A 19368-nucleotide genomic window follows, 5' to 3' on the forward strand; every position below is an offset into this window, starting at 1 on the left:
ATAAATTCAGTGATGTTATCGTAATTACACTTTCGGCCTAAAATAGAGCCGTGACTGATCCACTCTGAAAGCTCTGAAATGACACTTGAGTGCTTCTACACGGGCCCATTAACCAACCCTTCATTATGACATATTGTCATTATGCCACTTCCTCTCTTTGTCTCTCATCTTTCATCTGTTGAGTCTCTTGTTCTCGATTACTTTTGACCCTTTTTAGTGAGACCGCAGACATTTCCACAAGACCGCACAAACACTCTGATACTTCTACTTCTTTACCTCTACTTCCTTTACATGTTTTGGATCTCTTCTTCCTGTTGCTTCTCTTTCTCTCTTTTCCTTTGCAGCTGGCTGCAGAGTCCTCTCTTTTCTATATTTGTCCATCACCCGGCAGAGGCCCCCTTTTTACCTCGTCCTCTGCCCTAGCTGACGCCCTTTTCCCCCTTTACCTACTTTTCCTGTTTCCTTTCATCCTCTGTCATATTTATCTTTTCATTCTGCTGTTTCCTTCACTGTCTTTCCTTCTTCATAACTTTTGCACCCTTGTTCTTTTTCATCCACTCTCAAGATTTCCCTTTCCTTTGATTTCTCATTCTTTCCTTTTTTATTCCTAATTCTTGTTTTGTTTCATTTCCTTCTCCTTGCTCTTGTCTCCTCTTTCCTTTCCTGTCATTTCTCTACCTTCTCTTGTGGGCATCTTAAGGAGAACCGTCGCTCTCTGAGCTCTTTATTTAGAAGGCAATTTAATTATTGATCAAAGTCTTAACCTATAAATCCTCTCACTGCTCTGCTCTGCTGGTAAACAGCCTTTGTGGAGCGCCTGGCGTCTGTTAAAGTGCTGACAAGCGCTGATGTATTGTCCGTCCCTCTCTTTAGCTCCCACACACACACACACACACACACACACACACACACACACACACACACACACACACACACACACACACACACACACACACACACACACACACACACAAAACAATAAGCAGTGCAGAGTTTCATCACTCACATTACTCCTGTATGTCAACAAAATCTGTGTGACCCAGCCTTCTAATGGTCCTCGTTTGAATTATAAATGAGCTGATCGATTTTAGCCCTTATTTGATGTCACAAATCCAGATTATACGAAGGTGTGTCGTTATTCTGTTTCAATCTAATACAGGTTTTTATCACTCCATATAAACAAGTAGCCACATGCAAAAAGTCAAACACACATTAAAGTTGTCGCACACTTAAGTCATCAAAATAAAAATCGACCCTGTTGTCTTTGATCCTGTCCTGTGATTTGTTTTCTCAGTCTTGTCTTTGCTGCCACCTGCAGGATTATTCATGTAAGTGTTAGTATCTGTGGTTGAAAGAGAGAGGCATTCCAAAGCAACAGATGTCATCCACAGTTTGTTAGTTTGTTCAGTGAAAAAAAGGAAAAGAAAAAAAAGGTTTATAAAACATCTTGTTTTGATTAATCAATAGATTTTTTTTTAAATAAGATCATTCAAATGTAGAATGAAAAAAATTAACAAAAATCATATAATCAATTAATCATCTCTGATTAATATGGGAAAAAAAGATATCTAAAATTCACATGTATTTGGGTAACCCGTAGCTTTTCAAAATAAAATCCTTCAAATGGAGAGACAAAAAAATAAAACAAAAATCCTAGAATAAATGGATCCTCTCTTAAACAAATTAAATAATCTTTTTTACTTAAACCATAGATTTTCCAAATAAATCCCTCAAAATAGAGACAGAGAAAACAATATTTTATAGAATTAATTGATTATTAAATAAAATGCATTAACTTTCAAATGTAGGAAGCTGTAATGCCAAATTCAAACACTAGGTGGCACACGAGGCTAAGTATCTCAACGTTGTGACTGTCTGATAGGATTTAGTAGAATGAAATGTTGACATGTTACATATATATAATTGCATAATATTAAACATGTTTCAAAAACATATTGTGGTGTCATCACATAGTTAAAATCGATTAAATTTCTAACTTCTCGAGGATTTGATCCGTGTTTTTTCCACGTGTGTGTTTCAGCGTGTGTGTCCCCGTGTTTTGAAATCCACAATGTGTTTTCTGACATTGTTGTGAAACAGATAAAGTTACATCCGGATTAAAAACTCTCTATTTGTCTTTTCTTAACGCAAGCCAGATGTTACCGGCCTGCAGCTGTCACTCATCCTCCCGCTGACCAATCACAGCGCGCCTCGGCTCCTCCCTCCCTCCCTCCCCTGCCGAGCACGAGCGGCTCTGCAGAAGAAGAAGAAAAGAGGAGGAAAGTCCTCTCCTTCTTCTTCTTCTTCTTTCTCCCGTGCACCTCTCTCCCTCTTTCATTCAGGCCGGCTCCACGATGCAGAGAGGGCGACTGTTCGCGGTGTGTGTGCTCTGCTGGAGCGTCAGCGTGTGTGTGGTTGAAGGCATCCAGAGGGCTGATCTGTTCCCTTACGGTCCTCTGAGTGGAGATCTGATCCTGGCAGAGGGCGACGATGAAACGTCCAAAGTGCTGACCCTGCCCAGACCCTTATACTTCTACGACTCCCTGTTCTCCCATCTATATGTGAGTACTGCTTCATTTATCCTGTTTGCATGCTTGGACTTTGAAATACTGCCTTTAGAAACTACTCTGCAGGTGAATGTTGCAGCTGCTGACAGGGAGCTGTGGCTGCTTTACTGTGCAAAGTAAAACTTTTTATGTGCATGTTTGAATGAAAATCAAAACTCTGACTGGGGCACCTAGTTCATTAACAACACTGTAAAAAATAAGTCAAAGCAAATTGTACTTATTGCATTACCAGTCAGCATTCATTGCACCGAATGGCCCTACCAGAGTCCCATTGTTATGTAATTGGGCTGTGATTGGAAGTTACACTTCTAGATACAGCATTTCAGAGGGAAATCTTGCACTTGCTCTCTCATATCTTAAGTTGCTCCTGACTTTGTAAATTCCCTCAAATAAATACAAATATATGACATAGCATTAAAGTTGCAGCTACCTTGCAGCATCTGAAGTCCTTAGAGGAAACTCCTGCAGCATTAAAGTGATGCAAACACATTAATGCATCCATCACTTTATATGGATCCTTATAATTAACATATTTGAATAAAGGCGCTACTTAAATTTGTATGTACAAGAAATTACCAATAAATCATCTGAGTATCGCTATTAGCCGATACTTGCCCTATGGCATTATATATGGCATTTTGATGAATCTGTTACATCCCATCAAGTACTTTAAGACAACTAAGTCTTATTATTAAGCTTACTCTAAGATTGTTACTTTTGAAAACAAAAATTGTTTAAAATAACATTTTAAGCCACTACTTTTTTTTAACAAATTAATAATGCTTTGAATTTATAACCAGTATCAGCCTTAAGTGCCTCTATCACTACATCCTTATTAATCACTTAAAGCTCGTGTGAGGAATTTTGTTTGTGTTGCATTTTTAGAGTATTTTTAGAGTATAATAGATTTTAAAAAAGCAGAGGTTGGTACCAGGCTTTCATGGTTTGAATATTTGTTACTTATAGTCTGGGAACAGGCTCAGACATCCCCCAAGGAGCCCCAGAGGTTGCTCGAGGAGGTCTTGGTGGTTTATGGGGGGGGGTCTTGGGGTTCATTATGGGGTTCCTGGGGTCCATGAGGAGGTTGCCGTGGTTTATGGGGGGGAGTTCATTAGGAGGTTCCATAGCTTCAAGATGGCCTGTAAGATATTCCTTTAAGGAGTTTTATGATTGGTTTTGAAGTACTCAGGACACCAATGGTCGCTGTATCTTGGACTCGCTGTTGATTGGTGGTTGTTTGTGTTTCCAGGTGGCTACCAATGGCATCATCTCCGCCCAGGATTTGCCCATGGAGAAGCAGTATGTGGATGATGGCTTCCCCACAGATTTCCCGGCAGTGGCTCCGTTTCTGGCGGACATCGACACGACTGGAGGGCGAGGGCAGATTTACTACAGGGTGACCGAGACGCCCAGCGTGCTCAACAAACTGGCACAGGTCTGTTTGAGCGTTTGAACGCAGCACAATGCCTTTTCATGACTACTCTTCCATTGACTTTGACTATGAATCTGGGTTCTTCCTTTCTCAGTCCATCTCCCATTAGTTCAATCCATCTTTCTCCCTCTCTCGTCATTCATTCATGATTCATCCCCTCATCCAGGAGGTACACCGAGGCTTCCCGGACGCCAAATTCACCCCCACGCACGTCGTCGTCGCTACATGGGAGAACGTTGCGGCGTACAAAGAGCCATCGCGAACCACCGCGCCGTCCTCTAAGGTAAGCGTTGCATCATCAGGCCCTCGCTGGAGTGTTTCAGTTCTCGTGAGAGACAATCCCAAATTCCTGGAGGATGTGCATCACTTGTAATCAGCCAGGGGTGGGGGGCCTATTTGTAATTCCTTTTCCCCTCCTAATCTGCCTCTTAACCTCTTCAAGGGGTCAGAGGTCATCTTTAAGGGTCATCAAAGTGCCTCCCGACTCATTATCCCCTCCTCCAGTTCACACACAGGTAGACGCAAACATGTTCGGCCATTCCTTCGCATGCTCTGGTGGACATTGCTCCCCTCCCTGTATGTAAGCCACTTACTAGTGAGTAACCTGGTTCGTTATTTAAGTACTCATCTCCACCAAGTTCTGCCTCACTGAGCTGTTAGCAGTTCAAAGTTTTATACACATAGATACTAGATTGACTTGACATTGAATTAACCTTCAAAACAGGATCACTCTTTGGCACAAGTTGTAGCAATTTTCCTTTAAAACGCCTTTAAAATTTAAGCATCCAGGGAAGTGCTTTAAGTTGGTCTGAGACTCCAGCCAAAGCCGCGCCTTCTGAACTTATAGACCGAACAAACAGAGGTTTGTTGTTCCAGGTTTGTAGTGCGTGGGTTGGAGGGTTGGAGGGATGAAGGGAGTGGCGATTTAAGAAAAGCCCCCCCGGAGGTCTCGCTGTCTTTCTCCGTCTCATCTGCTTGTGCTTCTTCTTTCTTAACTCCTTAACGCCTCAATATTGGAATTCAGTCTTTCAGACTTGCACTTATTGCATCAACAAATTCCACCTTTTTAAAGTGAAATGTTTTATTCTGTGCTTAAAGGGGAGTTGTTGTGTTATTTAAAGGCTCTGTCTGCCTTGTCAGATTGAAGCAGTCAGGGTCCCTGCTGGGATTTACTCCACTTGGTCCCTCTCTGCGCTGATAGCATCTCCCCTTTGAAGTGATTAGCCAGAGGTGCTGGGTGGGGTGCGTTGGGGGTAGAGTGGTATGTGTGTGAGAACTGATTAACCTGAGGTGTGTGTGTGTTTGCCAGGATGTATATTAGGAGTGACGAGATGAGGTAGTGTTTTTAGGGGGGGAAGGGGGCAAGACTGTGTGGTGTTTAAGGGCCGGATACAGAGTTGGGAAAATATCGTAAAGAAAATGAGAGCAGGAGAGAGAAAGTTCACATCGCTAAAGAAGCAGGGTTGTGTCTTTTGAAATTAGGCTAAAAGAGGCTATTATCATAAGTGGAATGTAATTGCTTCACTTGCAAACACACACTCTGTTGTATCTGCTACCATGTAGCCCAATTAGCTAATGACCAGAACCATTCACACAAAGTCTGGCCTTCTGCGTGTTAATGTTGTAGGAAGTGTTTAGCTTTTAGCAGCATGTTGCTAATCCTTCTTCACATTAGGACACATGTCATGTTAGTGGAGGTTGTTACACACTTGATCACTTTCACTCCCATGAATACCAGGATGCTAACAAGCTTATATTAGCTTATTTCGCCCCCAAATTGTGCCACATTTTCGGTACTTTTTTTCCAGTGTAATCATTCCTGAAGCTCCCCCAGTATGATGATGTAATGCAGCGCTAATATTTACAGTGCAGAATTGAAATTCTCATTGAAGAGTCAGTGGTGCGATGCATGCCAGAAGACGGGTTCACGATGTGAAAACATCTAAATGGAAATGGTATGCATGGTATGTACACAATATTGGAAATGTGTCCTGATGTCCCCTTCCTGACTGCGTCCGCGCTGCACTCTCAAACTCTCTCCCGAGCTGCAAGTACAGAAATGGAAAGTGTGGAAGAGCTTATTGCGTGTTTGCGTTGTGAAGGTCAGATGAGGCTGGACGGACGGATAAATGGACTCCTCTGTTAGATTTGGCCCTCACCTTTCATATTTCTCTCTCCCTCCTCTCTTCTCTCGTCCTCTGTATGTTTTTCGCGCAGCACAAGCGGAGCTGTTGTTTTTTTTTGTGTTGTTTGTTGTTTCTAGGAGGGCCTTGCAGGGAAACACGGGGAATCCCTCAAACTGTAGGCTTAGAAGCTCAATAGTAGCCACTTAAAATCAAGACTTTGGATGTTTACATCTGAACTTATCACGAGTACAGTCCTCGTTTCCTCATTTCATCTTGTGGGAAACATGTTCATGCTCAGAATCCATCCAGGATCAAAGAAAAGCCGCTCTGCTTTTGCTCTCCGTGTTCTCACAAGTGCTTCAAAAAGCTTCTAAAGCCCTGAAGTTGTACAATTTCCTCAAACATACAACGAGCAGGGATTCCTTTTGAGGTGAGCTAACGGGCTAAAATTTGATTTTCATATGACAGCAGCGAAAAACTGACTGCGCCGTTCCTAGCCACAAGCTCGGACTGTGTGTGTGTGTGTTCATGTGTGTGTGCCAGTTCCCACGCTGTAGGCAGTTCCGTTTGTAGCACTCTGGTGAGGCTGGCAACCGGGCTGCAGCTGCTCTGTCTCTCTCTGTGCCTGGTTGCAGCTGTGCTGCGGACGCAGAGTTTAAAAAAATCAGCGCGTCGAACATTCATCCCCGGCCTCCCTCTATCTCTCTCTCCTCGGGATGTTCCTGGCTAACCAAAGTGGGATCCAGCTTTAGATAATTATAACCTGATACGAAACATTTTGCAGCAGACTGTTGAGTCACTTGTTCGAAACGCAGACGAGATGTGAAGCTGCATTCTGCTGAAGTCATTGGCTGAGTAGACTAAACTATATAAAGACAGAGTAAACCAGCGCAGTACATAAACAGAGCTGGACAAGACCAAACAGAGGTAAATATTGTGAGACTGCACTGAATCAGACATGAAATTGCTTCCACGCGACACCTGCTACGTGTTAGCAGCAGCTGTAGGGTTTGTAAGGGTATAATTAAGCTGTGTAAAGTCATATAGGCTAAGTAAGCTACATGTTCCCTTATTAGCAATCTTTTTGTTAGTGGTCTGGTTTTCTTTTGTAGGTCACTAAAAGGCATCATTATCATTTTCAGCCTGTTTCATAACAAGTGAAAAAACCCTTATAGGAGCTTTAATGTCAAGCAAATCAGCTTTAGGCTATCATTATTGTTTTCCCACTTTTCCAAACAGGCTGATAATGAAAGTATAAAGTTGTCTTTGAGTTTAGTATATGAATACATCCGTATAAATAAAGTTGTAGGGTATTAACAGACTTCAAACCCCCATGATGCAGCAGACGAACCCACCCGACAGATGATGTTACCACTTAAACTGTCAGCACGTCCCTGACAACAAACATTTGTGAGTCCCAGAGACAATTAATGTCTGTGCTTGTGTCTGGTCAGTGCGCAGAGTGTGAGGAGACTCTTTAAAAAAAGGTGTGACAAACCCCTGTAGGAAGGTCGAGGGGTATGTGTGTGTGTGTGTGTGTGTGTGTGTGTGTGTGTGTGTGTGTGAGTGTGTGTGTGTGTGTGTGTGTGTGTGTGTGTGTGTTTCGGAGGGGGTGTCAGAACACACACACTTCCACACATACTTAAGCCACACACTGTCTGAAAGTCTTTGATGTGTGTCGGCGGCAATTTGTTGTCTTCCAGCTGTGAGTGTGTGAGGCACACGAAGCCGCTTCACTCGGACTGACTCGAACTCGGCGAATGACCACACAGAAGGAGGAGGAGGAGGAGCGATGGAGAGGAGACCGCAAATTAAAGGAATAGTTTGACATTTTGAAAATCACCCTTATTTATTCTGGTAACTAACCAAGAGTGAAGTTAGAAGGTCCGTACGGCACTCACACTTCTAAATACAGAGCTGGAGTCAGCAATATCAAGAACAGGGTGGAAACGACTCGCCTGTCTCTTTAAATTTAAAGAAACAGCACCTCTAACGTTTGATAAATCACACTTTCAATTCAGTCTGTAACTTTTGTACAAATTCTCCCATTCACACCACAGTCTCCCTCTTCCCTTGAAGTTTCCACGACCCCACTATTGACCCCCCGCGACCTCCCAAGTGGGGAGAGGGGGCTTAATTTGAAAACACAGTACTATAGGATTTTCCAAAGGCTTTCATCTTGGACACACTACAACAACACATTAACATTTTTGAATGTTGTCCCTCAGAAATCGGAGATAAATGTGCTTTTTTCTCTACTTTTTGAAATGCAGTGTGTCAGTTCCCCCGGTAGTCTAAGCCTATAGCAGCATAACTAAGAGCTGGTCCAAGCCTGAGGCAGACGTAACTATAAGATTTATCAAAAAGGAAAGTTTTGGGGCATCTGCCTCCTGGTAGATGATTCCAAAGGAGAGGTGTCTGATAACAGAAGGCTTCACCTCCCATACTATTTTTACAGACAAGCAGGCCTGCATGTTGGGAGTGTAGCGTTCCAAAGGGGTAATAGGGCACTATGAGCTCTTTAAGATACAAAGGTGCCTGACCGTGAAGAGCTTTGTAGGTCACCAGAAGGATATAGTGTAGAGAAGCTTATACAGGAAGTGCTCTATCTCCTTAGTTATAGTCAGTACACAAGCTGCAGCGTTTTTGACAATTGTAAACCAGACTTTCATCAACTCTTCCAACTCTGCCTACCCCCTGCGTCCTTTCATCTCTCTATCTGTCCAAAGCCCTCTCCCCCTATCCCCTCCTCCTTTTGGTTCTCATCTTCTGCCCCCCCCCTCCCAGGAAGAAGGAGGGGCCGCCGGGGAGAAAAATACAGACGTTTAACAGGGATATTAAGGACAAAGGAGAAGCTCTTGTAGCTCCAGCGTCTTCTCCTCCTTCCCCTAAGACCGAAAAAAAAGAAAGACCCCCTCCTCAGTAATTACACCAAAGCCTGGGGGCTACAAAGTCCTCCCCGCCCACAAACAACAAGATAGTTTAAAGATGTTGATGTAAACAATTAGGAACACACGCATACATTCACATGAGGTGAATATAGGTGGAGGGACATCTGTGTCGGATAAGTGTGATGTCTGGTTTGAATGTTGTAACATCATCGTGAAAGATGTCCAGACACACAGGAAGACAGCTGTGGAGATCAACATCTGGGCTGGGGGTTTGGAGACAGAGATGTGTGTGTGTGTGTGTGTGTGTGTGTGTTTGTGTGTGTTTGCACAGATAATCTGATTCCTCTCCCAAAGGAAAACAACAGAATCACTCACAGTCTTCCCCTCATTCGCCAAATCCGAGTGTTTTCGAAATGTGGTTTTAGGAAGGAGTGGGCTGGATGTGCCCACCGACATGTAGGAAATGACTTCCCGAAGTCACAATCCAGTGTTTAGCCAAGAAGTCCCCCCCCAATTCATCTCCTTCAGTTTATTTACTTTGCCCTTATTCACCCAGAATAGATGTTTAGAAACCCACAGGCCAGTGTGCCGATAATTTGTGGTGGTCGGAAGAAGAGGGTTTCGCAGGGTGTGAATTCTAAACACGGCTCCCAGCCGAGCGAGAGATGAGAAGGGAAGAGGAGGAGACGGGAGAGGAGGTGTGAAGTTTAAATATGAGGTGTGAGTGTTGGAATAATTTGGAAGTGGTTGAGCGGGGGGGACTCTGTGCACACGAAAGATGACATCATGTCTTTGAAACTAGCAAAAGAGGAACATATTTATGAGACAGTTCCCCCTATGGCCATATGTAGCAATTACACACTCCCTCTTATCTCTTTCAGGTGAATACATTCCAAGCAGTGATTGGTTATGATGAGATAGACTCCTACACTCTCTTCCTGTACCCTGAAGGTGGCCTGAACTTCTTTGGGACGCGCCCAAAGGTAAAGTAGAAATCCACAAGTCCTTGATTTTCCAGCGTTGTTATTCGACGTCATCTGGTGTTTTAAGAGTTCTGTGCTTGTATTTGCTTCCAGGAGTCTTATAACGTGGAGATAGAACTGCCTGCTAGAGTTGGCTTCAGCAGAGGCGAAATCACATATTTAATCTTCTCTCGGACCGAGGGGCCTCACTACAGCGTCACCAGCGACGAGCAATCTGTTAAAAACCTCTACCAGTAAGTACACACCCTCAAAGATGTTTGGTGTTAGCTAGGCAAATGGTAACTTCTGACATGGTGACATGAGTACCATGGATATAACTGTGTCCAACATGGCTTCATGGCTGTGACTGTGAGCTCCCTCTGACTGCTCTCTTGCTCTGTAGGGTTGGTAACACTGGCATCCCGGGAGTCTGGCTGTTCCACACTGGAAACCAGTACTCCCTCCACAACATCGTTCCTGCATCCATCAGCGGCATCCTCGCTACACCCCCCGCTGGAGGACACGGCCTCTCTCTGGTAATTTAGCTTCACCTTTTCAAGCAACATAGAGAATTATTCCACGCCATTCCTCCCTCACTCCTCTGTGTTTTTTCTACCTCCAGGACACCACCACCCCTGAATACGCCGAGTTCGAGGAGTATCCGGACAACACTTTCGACCCCGATAACCTGGAGGAGGATGACGACTACCCTTTGACAGGCGAAGACTCAGAATTCCAGCCTGCTCCTGCCGGCGGCGACCAATCTGAGCCCCTTCGACCTTCTCTACCTGATGCTCCCTCGTCCCCTTCTGAGGAGTCTGATCAGCATGGCAGAGAAGATGTACCGCTGACCTCTGAACCCAGGTTCCATCAAGAGCCTGCAGGGAGGCAGTATGCTCCGGCGAATCCAGACTCTCAGGATCAGCAGCCACAAGTAAGACGTCTTTCAGAATTGAAGATTACACAGCTACTTCACCATCTATCTTTGTGGCATTCTTTTAGGATAATTGAACGCACTTGATAAGACAGAAATGTAGCTGTGGTTCAGACACAGTTTAGCATTTTGCAATTGGAGCTGCTTTGAGTAAATTCTGAGGTTTTCATGAAATGCTGTTTTGGAAGCTTTCTACAAAACTCTAGCAAAGCTGCCATCACGAAACTTCTCATACTGTAAACAATATCATAAGCGTGCTCAGATAATAGCTCTCCGGTTGAAAGCATCTGGAAGAAGTTAAAAGGAATTGGCTCGGCTCTCGTCGACAACAGCATAAAATAATTTGCTGTATTTGTGTTCGTAGGCTCCTCTGGAGGTGGTGGATGTCTACCCCCCTCAAAGAAATGAACCCCCACTCTCCCCCGGAGGCCACGTGGTCAGCGTGGATGAAGATGATGTTGATTTTGACACAGGAGGTAAGAATAAAAGCACATTTTGTGTGTTTATATCTGTAAATGTGCTCTGTTGTCGTCTTTACTCATGAGAGGACGGTCGCTTTGGGAAACAGAAAGGTAACTTTACCTCGCCCTCGGAGCTGCTCAGCATCTGGCAATACAATACTACCGTTGTGCTGGGCAGCTCCCAGGTGTGTGTGTGTGTGTGTGTGTGTGTGTGTGGTGAACTCCCTCCCCTGCAACTACTCCCACAGGCTTTTTGCTGTAAATAAGAATGAGTTCTCAGTCAACCTGCTTGGTTACATAAGGGTCAGAGAGTCTGAGTATTCCCCTTATTAAGCCGGGTAGCTCCGTCTGAGGTGATGACCTTTTAGTTTTTATTAAAGTAGTAGTTTCTAAAATTATATGACAAAAGTTGTGACTGTTTAAAATGTTAAACACACCCATTTTGACTGTGTAAAATGTTAAAAACACTGATTTTATTTGTTTGCAAACCATTTAAAGATTGATTTGAAGAGGATGTGTGAGGGTTTGTGAGCCGTTCCAAAACAACAAAACCTACATGTGCCCAGTGTGCGTGGGTTACATGTTTATCAAACTGAGGGAGCACATAAAAACATTGTGGTATTAGTCCCTCAAGAGAACCCACGTGTGTGTTTATGTGTGCAGAAGCACTGTGATTTGTCTCCTGTGAGAAAAAATCCCAGCATCCTGTGTTCATGTGTACGCTTGTGTATGTGTGTGTGTGTGAAACCTCTGTAGGATGATAGAATGCAGCATCATGATCCCAAATCAGTCGTTTATGAAAAGTCTAATAAAGATTGATACAAGGAGAAACTGGAGAGCACATAATGTCTCTTTTTTGTCTGCTCAGCATCCATGTTTCAAGCTGACTGTCCTGTTCTTTTTGTGTGTGTTCCAAATAAATCAACAACAGAGTGAATCATTTCCTGTGTGTCAGAGGATCAGTCTCCAGAAAGAGCAGTTGTCCCAAATGTGAAGACAACTCATGTAAAAGGCTTCTTCAGAAAGATGTCCCAACTTTTGGTATTCCTGACACATCCATGAACATGTGTTTGTGTGTGTGTGGGAGGCAGGACTGCTACAGCTGGTTTCTCTCCAAGCTGCCTTGACTTGAGTGACTCTCAGTGTGTATGTGTGTCGATACTTAGTCCTCATGTCCAGCTATACTTGGAAACAGCTTTTAGTGGGTTCTGGGCCCAATCAAACATGCAAGTACAAGTAACCAACGCAACTCAAATATATCAATGTGACAATACTAAATACTGAGGTCTTTTATTTGAGGTAAGCAAAGATAATGACCATAATACATTTAATCCCAAAAAGTTGGAATGCTGTTTTCAATGTTTTAACTTGTCTTAACCTGCATGTGTATATATGGCGACAAACTGTATTCACAAACTGGTTTTTGGAAGTGATTTTGAGCCCATGTGTGATTTTGACTTCCACTACAGAGCCATAGCTTTATATAGTGTCCTTTATACTGTATATGTAATCAAACTGACTATGATTTCTTTCTCTTTCTCTCTCAGTGATTCAGTACACAACAGAGAATAAGGAAACATGTGCCAGGTATGAGATGACACAGCAGCATGATACATTCCTTTTGTTACTTCTATGATAACTTGTACTTGTTGTAGAACCTCCCATGCATCGCAATGTGTCAGGTGTTACAATGTACAAAAGAGCACAATGTTATCACTGCCCCACCTTTTATTCAGAACAATAGTGTAACAGAGGTGTGAAGAAGTAGGCATACCTTCCCTCTACAGCCTGCATGTCATCTATGTTTGAAGCTAGCTGCTACTAAAGCCACTTATGGTGCAAGGGCAGTCCAAGGGCGGGGTATTTACACCCCTGTTTCACTGTTTTTAATGTAAATCTTAAAATGTCTTAAAATTTTGACTTAGAGCAGGTATGAACCAGTTGAATCCATTTGCATTAATGCATAACACCGAGACACACACCTCCCATATATAGAGCCAACATTTGCAAACAGTCCACTACTACTTCTGACCCTCACACTTGCACAAAGCGTTCTTCATGTCTCTTTATTTCTCACTCTAGATTCCAGCAGCAGTGCTCCCAGAATGCATTCTGCTCTGACTACTCCACAGGCTACTGCTGCCACTGCCAGCCTGGTTTCTACGGAAATGGACGCCACTGCCTACCCGAGGGTGAGAGCACTCTCTTAAACCTCCACCTCAATCTTTGGTGATGTAGGTGAGGATTTTCCTGTTAACATTCTGTGTGGCTCCCTCCAGGTGCTCCTCAGAGAGTTAGCGGTAAAGTGAGCGGGACGGTGATTGTGGGCTCCACGCCAGTGGATCTGAATAACATCGACCTGCATGCCTACATCGTGGTGGGAGACGGGAGAGCATACACGGCCATCAGTGAGGTATGAATCCAACAACTTTGCATCTTCAATCCTGTTGTTTTAAGAGTCCTGTTTTGTAAATTTTGCTCTGATTGGTCAGGTACCCGAGCCTGTGGGTTGGGCTCTGATGCCGCTGGCGCCGATCGGAGAGCTGTTCGGATGGTTGTTTGCACTGGAGCTGCCCAATAGCCAAGCAGGGTTCAAAATCACAGGTAAGCTGTGTGTGCGTGCGGAGAGAGTGGGGGGAGCTCCTCTGCTGTGTGTGTGTTTTCTGTCTCTCAGCCAGCTGTATTGTCTCCAGAGATGTGATGTGATATCAGGCTTCCACCTCCCCTCTTAAATAGAAAGCAGCTGTGTGTGTGTGTGTGTGTGTGTGCGTATGTGTGTGTGTGTGTGTGTGTGTGTGTGTGTGTGTGTGTGTGTGTGTGTGTGTGTGTGTGTGTGTGTGTGTGTGTGTGTGTGTGTGTGTGTGTGTGTGTGTGTGTGTGTGTGTGTGTGTGTGTGTGTGTTCTGCACAGATGTAACCATTGCAGACTTTTGTATGATATACAATGGATTTGGAAATTTCCCGGCTTTGCATTTCTGCAATTGGCTCCTTTTCCAGTGATCTAGAGTTAACACAGCTTGTGGGTGTTTCTTTTCACACGTAGACATTGTGTCTGCATGTGAAGGATCTATAAATAGAAGAGCTGATGAATGTATTGATTGATTGTTTCATTCTATCAACAGGTGCCGAGTTCACTCGCCATGCAGAGGTGGTCTTCTACCCCGGAAACCAGCGCCTGTCAATCATCCAAACTGGCCGTGGCCTCGACGACCACAACCACCTCACTGTGGACACTGCAGTCAACGGAAACGTCCCCTTCCTGCCTCCTGGAGCTGAAATCACCATGGATCCCTTCAAGGAGACCTACCAGTACTACCCATCTGGTAACCATAAACCCCCCCCATAAACCCCCCCATGACACAGATTGAGTGTAACATTCAATCTTTCTATTCATTAACACATCTTGTTCTCTCTCTCTAAAGTCGCTACCTCCACCTCAGTGAGAGAGTACACCGTAGTGTCGGCTGATCGAGGCTCAGAGTCCTTCTCCTTCCAGCTGAAGCAGAACATCACCTACCGCGACTGCCGGCACGACAACCGCGCTAGCACGCCGGAGACGCTGCAGATCACCATGGAGAGGGTGTTTGTGATGTATGTGAAGGAGGAGAGGATCCTGAGATACGCCATCACCAACAAGATCAGCCCAGTCGGAGGTGAGTCTAACTGAGATTTCACGATTACAATGCAGTCTGGGAAGTTTTCTGTACGCTTCACTGTTAACAGTCTGATTAGCAACATGAGATGTGACTGTGTTCATATTAGAAGCATTTTTTTTGTGATTTACTTGCAAGTAACAGGTCTTAAATTTGCTGTAATAACATCATGATTCAGGTCTTTAAAAAGTAGAAATAAAAGCAGCAACAGGAGAAGAAAACAACTGTCAGAGAGCTGATTTGTTGAATGGCAATGCCGATGCATTCCTGTTGAGTCTTTCGAAATCAAACAAAGTAAAACTTTGATGGAAAAAGAATAAAGTAAACCTTAATTGGTTCCTGGAAGAAATTTGCTTTTCAGCAAGTGGTTATCTTAAACACACACACAAGAAGCAAGAATGGTTACAACCCTTAAAAACAACAATAACGGTATGAAGCAAATAAAACTGGAACACACAGTGCTGACTGGGAATGTGGGTTGATGCAAACCACATTTTGGGGCTAATTTGAGAAATGCTGAATCAAGATGTTTTTATAAACCGCCCACAGAAATATTCTTCACTGAAATAATTATTGTAGTCATAAAAATAAGGATTTCATATTGTAACCAGGTTGGAAACATATGCAGACAGAAAACCAGTGGTCTGCGACGTCATTGGTCGGTTACATTAAAACAGAGAGTGTCTGAGTGACTGCTGTAATCCAGACCAGACCTCCACTGTCAGTCTGTAAGAGGTTTGACACACTGAAGGCGTTAAAAACGTGAGGTTTGGTGCTCCAGAGCCACAACTAGAGAGCAGACCTCATGGTAATTGTAACACTGAACGCTGAGACCTCAGCCAAACCACGATGTAGAGTTAAAGAGGGCTCAGATTTTAAACACACACGCTGCTGCGAGCGAGGGAACAGTCACACAATGAAACCACTGAAAAACGTCTGTATTACCTCCGCTCTTTGTGAGTTGATTGATACCAAAAGATGCAGACACTCCGCACCGCTTTTAAGGACCGTCGTCACCGCAGAGTACGTCACGGCTGACTTCGCTTGTATGACTACTTGTCTATGCAGATGATTGGTGTTTGAATGAAGTGTTGAAGCTGTTGTTTAGAATCATGTGGTGAAACAGAAAGAAGGCAGAAAGTTCCCTTTAGAGTTAGCCAGACAAAACTATAATTTTCAGTTATGGAGGTAGCTGAAACGATTTGAATCTTTCAAGTAAACAAAGACATTAATATGAAATAGCGGCTGTGTAGCGGCATGAACCAAGGCTGGTGGTGCTAGCACATTTGGCAAACACTGTTTACCTACAGATATTGTGTTCCAGTTTTAAGCTGTTGACTGTTTTCAGTCACTGTGGCTCAACTGGCTTAACAGAGATTTCTTTTGGATCCCTGTCATTGTTAAGTTACGCACAAAGACCCTTTAAATATAGAGAGTGTGTATTAATATTTTCAGCATGCAGTGGTCATGCATTCCTTGACCCACTTCATCTGATAAAAACCAGAAACACACTGACAGACACTTCAGGCCTCTGAAGACGAAGAGGAAAATAATGAGATTGAGAGAAAAAGACGGACGAGCTCTCCCTGATCGAGTTCAAACCAAGCGTCTGTCATTTAAACGTCAACACTCTGATTATAAAGGTTATGATGACACATCTCTCGCACACGCACATGTACACACGGTGATACAAGCAGGGCACAGCTGGAAGAGCTTTCGGGGATCAGGGGTTTTGTAAACACGGGTTAAGTGGTGTGTGTGTGTTTGAGAGAGAGAGAAAGAGCATGTGTGTATGTGTGTTACACTTTCTGGGAAATAATATCCCAGCCAATGACAGATTTTCTAGCGGGGGGGTTGCCGGGCAGAATAGCTGCCCTCTGATGTCATGAGAATCAGAGATTGCAGGAGACCTTAAGACACTGAAGCGATAGAGAGAGAGAGGGGGAGGAGGGGCAAACCTGAGTCTAGCGGGTGTGTGTTTGCTGTATCCTGTTGTCACCTGGGAATGTGGATGATGACAGTTTAACCTCTCTTTTTTTAAATACATACCCTTTATATTACCCTGGCAGCAATATGGCTCCAACAGTGCTTCAGAAACAGATGGGTGATGTCACGGATACTACGTCCATATTTTATACAGTCTATGGTTATACCATGTAATACAGTAAAATGTAACCATTACCATCAGATCTGGTACAAAGAAATGTCATTGTGTGAAGTGTCCCTTTAAACTCTAAGCTCTCCGAAGGAAATGAGACATTTCAGATTGTTTGTTTGTTTGTTGCCCCTTGAATTCAGTCGACACGGTGCCCTTGGAATCTGCTTTCATCCCTGAAAAAACCACAGTCTCTCCAATTTCAGGTCATTCCAGCGCTGCAGTAAAAGTCCCTGATGATAGATATTATAATTTGTGTTACATTCGGGGTGGTTCGCTTGATTTAAAGACCTGTCGTGTCACCTTTTGCCACCCAGAAAGAGTTATAGCTACACTCCCCGTGAAACCAGCCTGTTTGCGTGGAGGAGTTTAGTAAAACGTAACAGGTGGGAAACTGTAGCCATTGCTTTGATGGCATGTAGTGCGCTCTCTCTCTCTCTTTCTCCTTCTAATTACCCCTCAGACTTCTCTCCCCGTCCACATGCATCTCGCCCTCTCATCTCCCCGTCTTCCCGGCCACATTCAGCACTTTGAAGAGTCTCTGTCTCTTTGATAATGAGCCAAAATTGGCCTCTGGCTGAAGGAGATGGGAGCAAGCTGTGCCTCATGTCTGTGCGTTTGGTTTTGTTTAGGTCTAAGCGTGTGTGTGTGTTGTGTTTTATAGCTGATGGTGGTTACACTTAAACATCATTTAAAAGCGTTATTACTGATCATGGGATTTTTTGCATGTTCCTTTTGGTGGTTTATGTTTCTTGTTATCGTAGATGTTGGACCATATGTTGACAATATGGCCAGCTGGACTCAAAACCACTAAATCCAACGTATTATAAATAATATTTAGGACAACTTTTGTCCTTAAAACTGCTGTTTTTTTAATCCAGCAGCTGTGAAAAGTCACTAAAAGTCACATCTGTATCTGGATTAGGGTGATCTAAGCTAGTTTTTCGTTCAAAAAAGGCAGAAACAGGACAAAAATCAGCTTAGAACAACCAGGAACTGCCACCCATACTGATGAAGGCTCTCTGAGTGCTTAATTCTTCACATATTTATGTATCTTTCACATCCTTCTCTAATGATCTTCCATAGTTTCTTCAGATTCCTCCTTAAATGAGTCCGAGTCTGGTCTTTCTCTTTGATTGTCTTTGTGCGCTGGTACGAGCAAACCCCCGACCACACATCCGCTCACTCATCCCGCCTGTCTGTGCGTCTCTCTCTCTCATGTATATGTGTGTCTAACCTCGGCCATATGTCGAATACTGAAGGGAGTCACTTCCTCGGAGGAAACCCTCCTATGGGAGTTTGTCTGGAGGGATCTCACATGTGTGTCTGGTTAGGCTGTCTTGTAATCATCGCTGTAATCATCAGAGTTTAGCTGGTGAATGATCCAGATCTCAATTAATCTCAATTTCAGGGCATTTGGAGTGGTACAGAGTGTGAGTGTATCGTCCTTCTCAAGTGTCTCAGCATGCGAAAACATGTTTTTATCATATACATATCTTTTTTTGGGGCCTTGGGGATTGAGACTCAATTCAGTCAGGACCACTCTCATCAAAAATAACTTGATTAGCATTTGGTAAGTTATATTTGGCGGTATAACTCCAAAGCTCTTTCCCTTTTAATGTGCATACACGAAAGCAAGGCAGGGAGAGCAGCAGCAAAGACCAAAACTCCTGTCTTCTCCTCCCTCAGTTGAACCCACCGGGCCGGAGCTGGTGAACCCGTGCTACGCCGGAAACCACGACTGTGACACGACGGCGCAGTGTATCCCACAGGAGGGTCAGGACTTCCAGTGCCAGTGTGCCACAGGATACAGAGGGGACGGACGCAACTGCTATGGTATCTTCAGCGCTTTATATAGTATAGTTCAGCGTGGTGCCAGTGTGTGTGTGTGTGTGTGTGTGTGTGTGTGTATGTGTAATGTAGACAGACACCATTAAAGTGAGCAAACACACATAGACGATGTTGAAGTCTATGCTCTGTTAGGAGCGTCGTGCTCTGTCATTAGCTCAGCAGCAGCTCTCTCTCTCTCTCTCTCTCTCTCTCTCTCTCTCTCTCTCTCTCTCTCTCTCTCTCTCTCTCTCTCTCTCTCTCTCTCTCTCTCTCTCTCTCTCTCTCTCCTCACCCGCTGACAGCATGAGGACAGCCTCAGGCTCAGTCTGCGTTCCCATGAGAGTGTCTCAGTGTCTCT

The 19368-nt window shown here is 44.0% G+C and overlaps 1 protein-coding gene across 4 annotated transcripts in view; it reads left to right on the forward strand.

Annotated features, from left to right (window-relative positions):
• The window catches only part of nid2a (nidogen 2a (osteonidogen)), a 72021-nt gene that overhangs the window by 38930 nt on the left and 13723 nt on the right, over nt 1–19368 (forward strand). For all 4 annotated transcript variants that reach the window (XM_034677935.1, XM_034677936.1, XM_034677933.1 and 1 more), the window contains exons 6-20: nt 2343–2561; nt 3817–4002; nt 4166–4282; nt 9898–9999; nt 10093–10232; nt 10382–10514; nt 10601–10912; nt 11277–11388; nt 12921–12960; nt 13456–13565; nt 13653–13786; nt 13866–13977; nt 14495–14695; nt 14795–15025; nt 18870–19016. In XM_034677935.1, the coding sequence (XP_034533826.1) occupies nt 2343–2561; nt 3817–4002; nt 4166–4282; nt 9898–9999; nt 10093–10232; nt 10382–10514; nt 10601–10912; nt 11277–11388; nt 12921–12960; nt 13456–13565; nt 13653–13786; nt 13866–13977; nt 14495–14695; nt 14795–15025; nt 18870–19016 (2296 nt within the window). The remainder of the gene's footprint in view (nt 1–2342; nt 2562–3816; nt 4003–4165; nt 4283–9897; nt 10000–10092; nt 10233–10381; nt 10515–10600; nt 10913–11276; nt 11389–12920; nt 12961–13455; nt 13566–13652; nt 13787–13865; nt 13978–14494; nt 14696–14794; nt 15026–18869; nt 19017–19368) is intronic.

Source organism: Notolabrus celidotus, chromosome 24 (genome assembly GCF_009762535.1).
Source record: "Notolabrus celidotus isolate fNotCel1 chromosome 24, fNotCel1.pri, whole genome shotgun sequence".
In the NCBI taxonomy this organism is placed as follows: domain Eukaryota; kingdom Metazoa; phylum Chordata; class Actinopteri; order Labriformes; family Labridae; genus Notolabrus; species Notolabrus celidotus.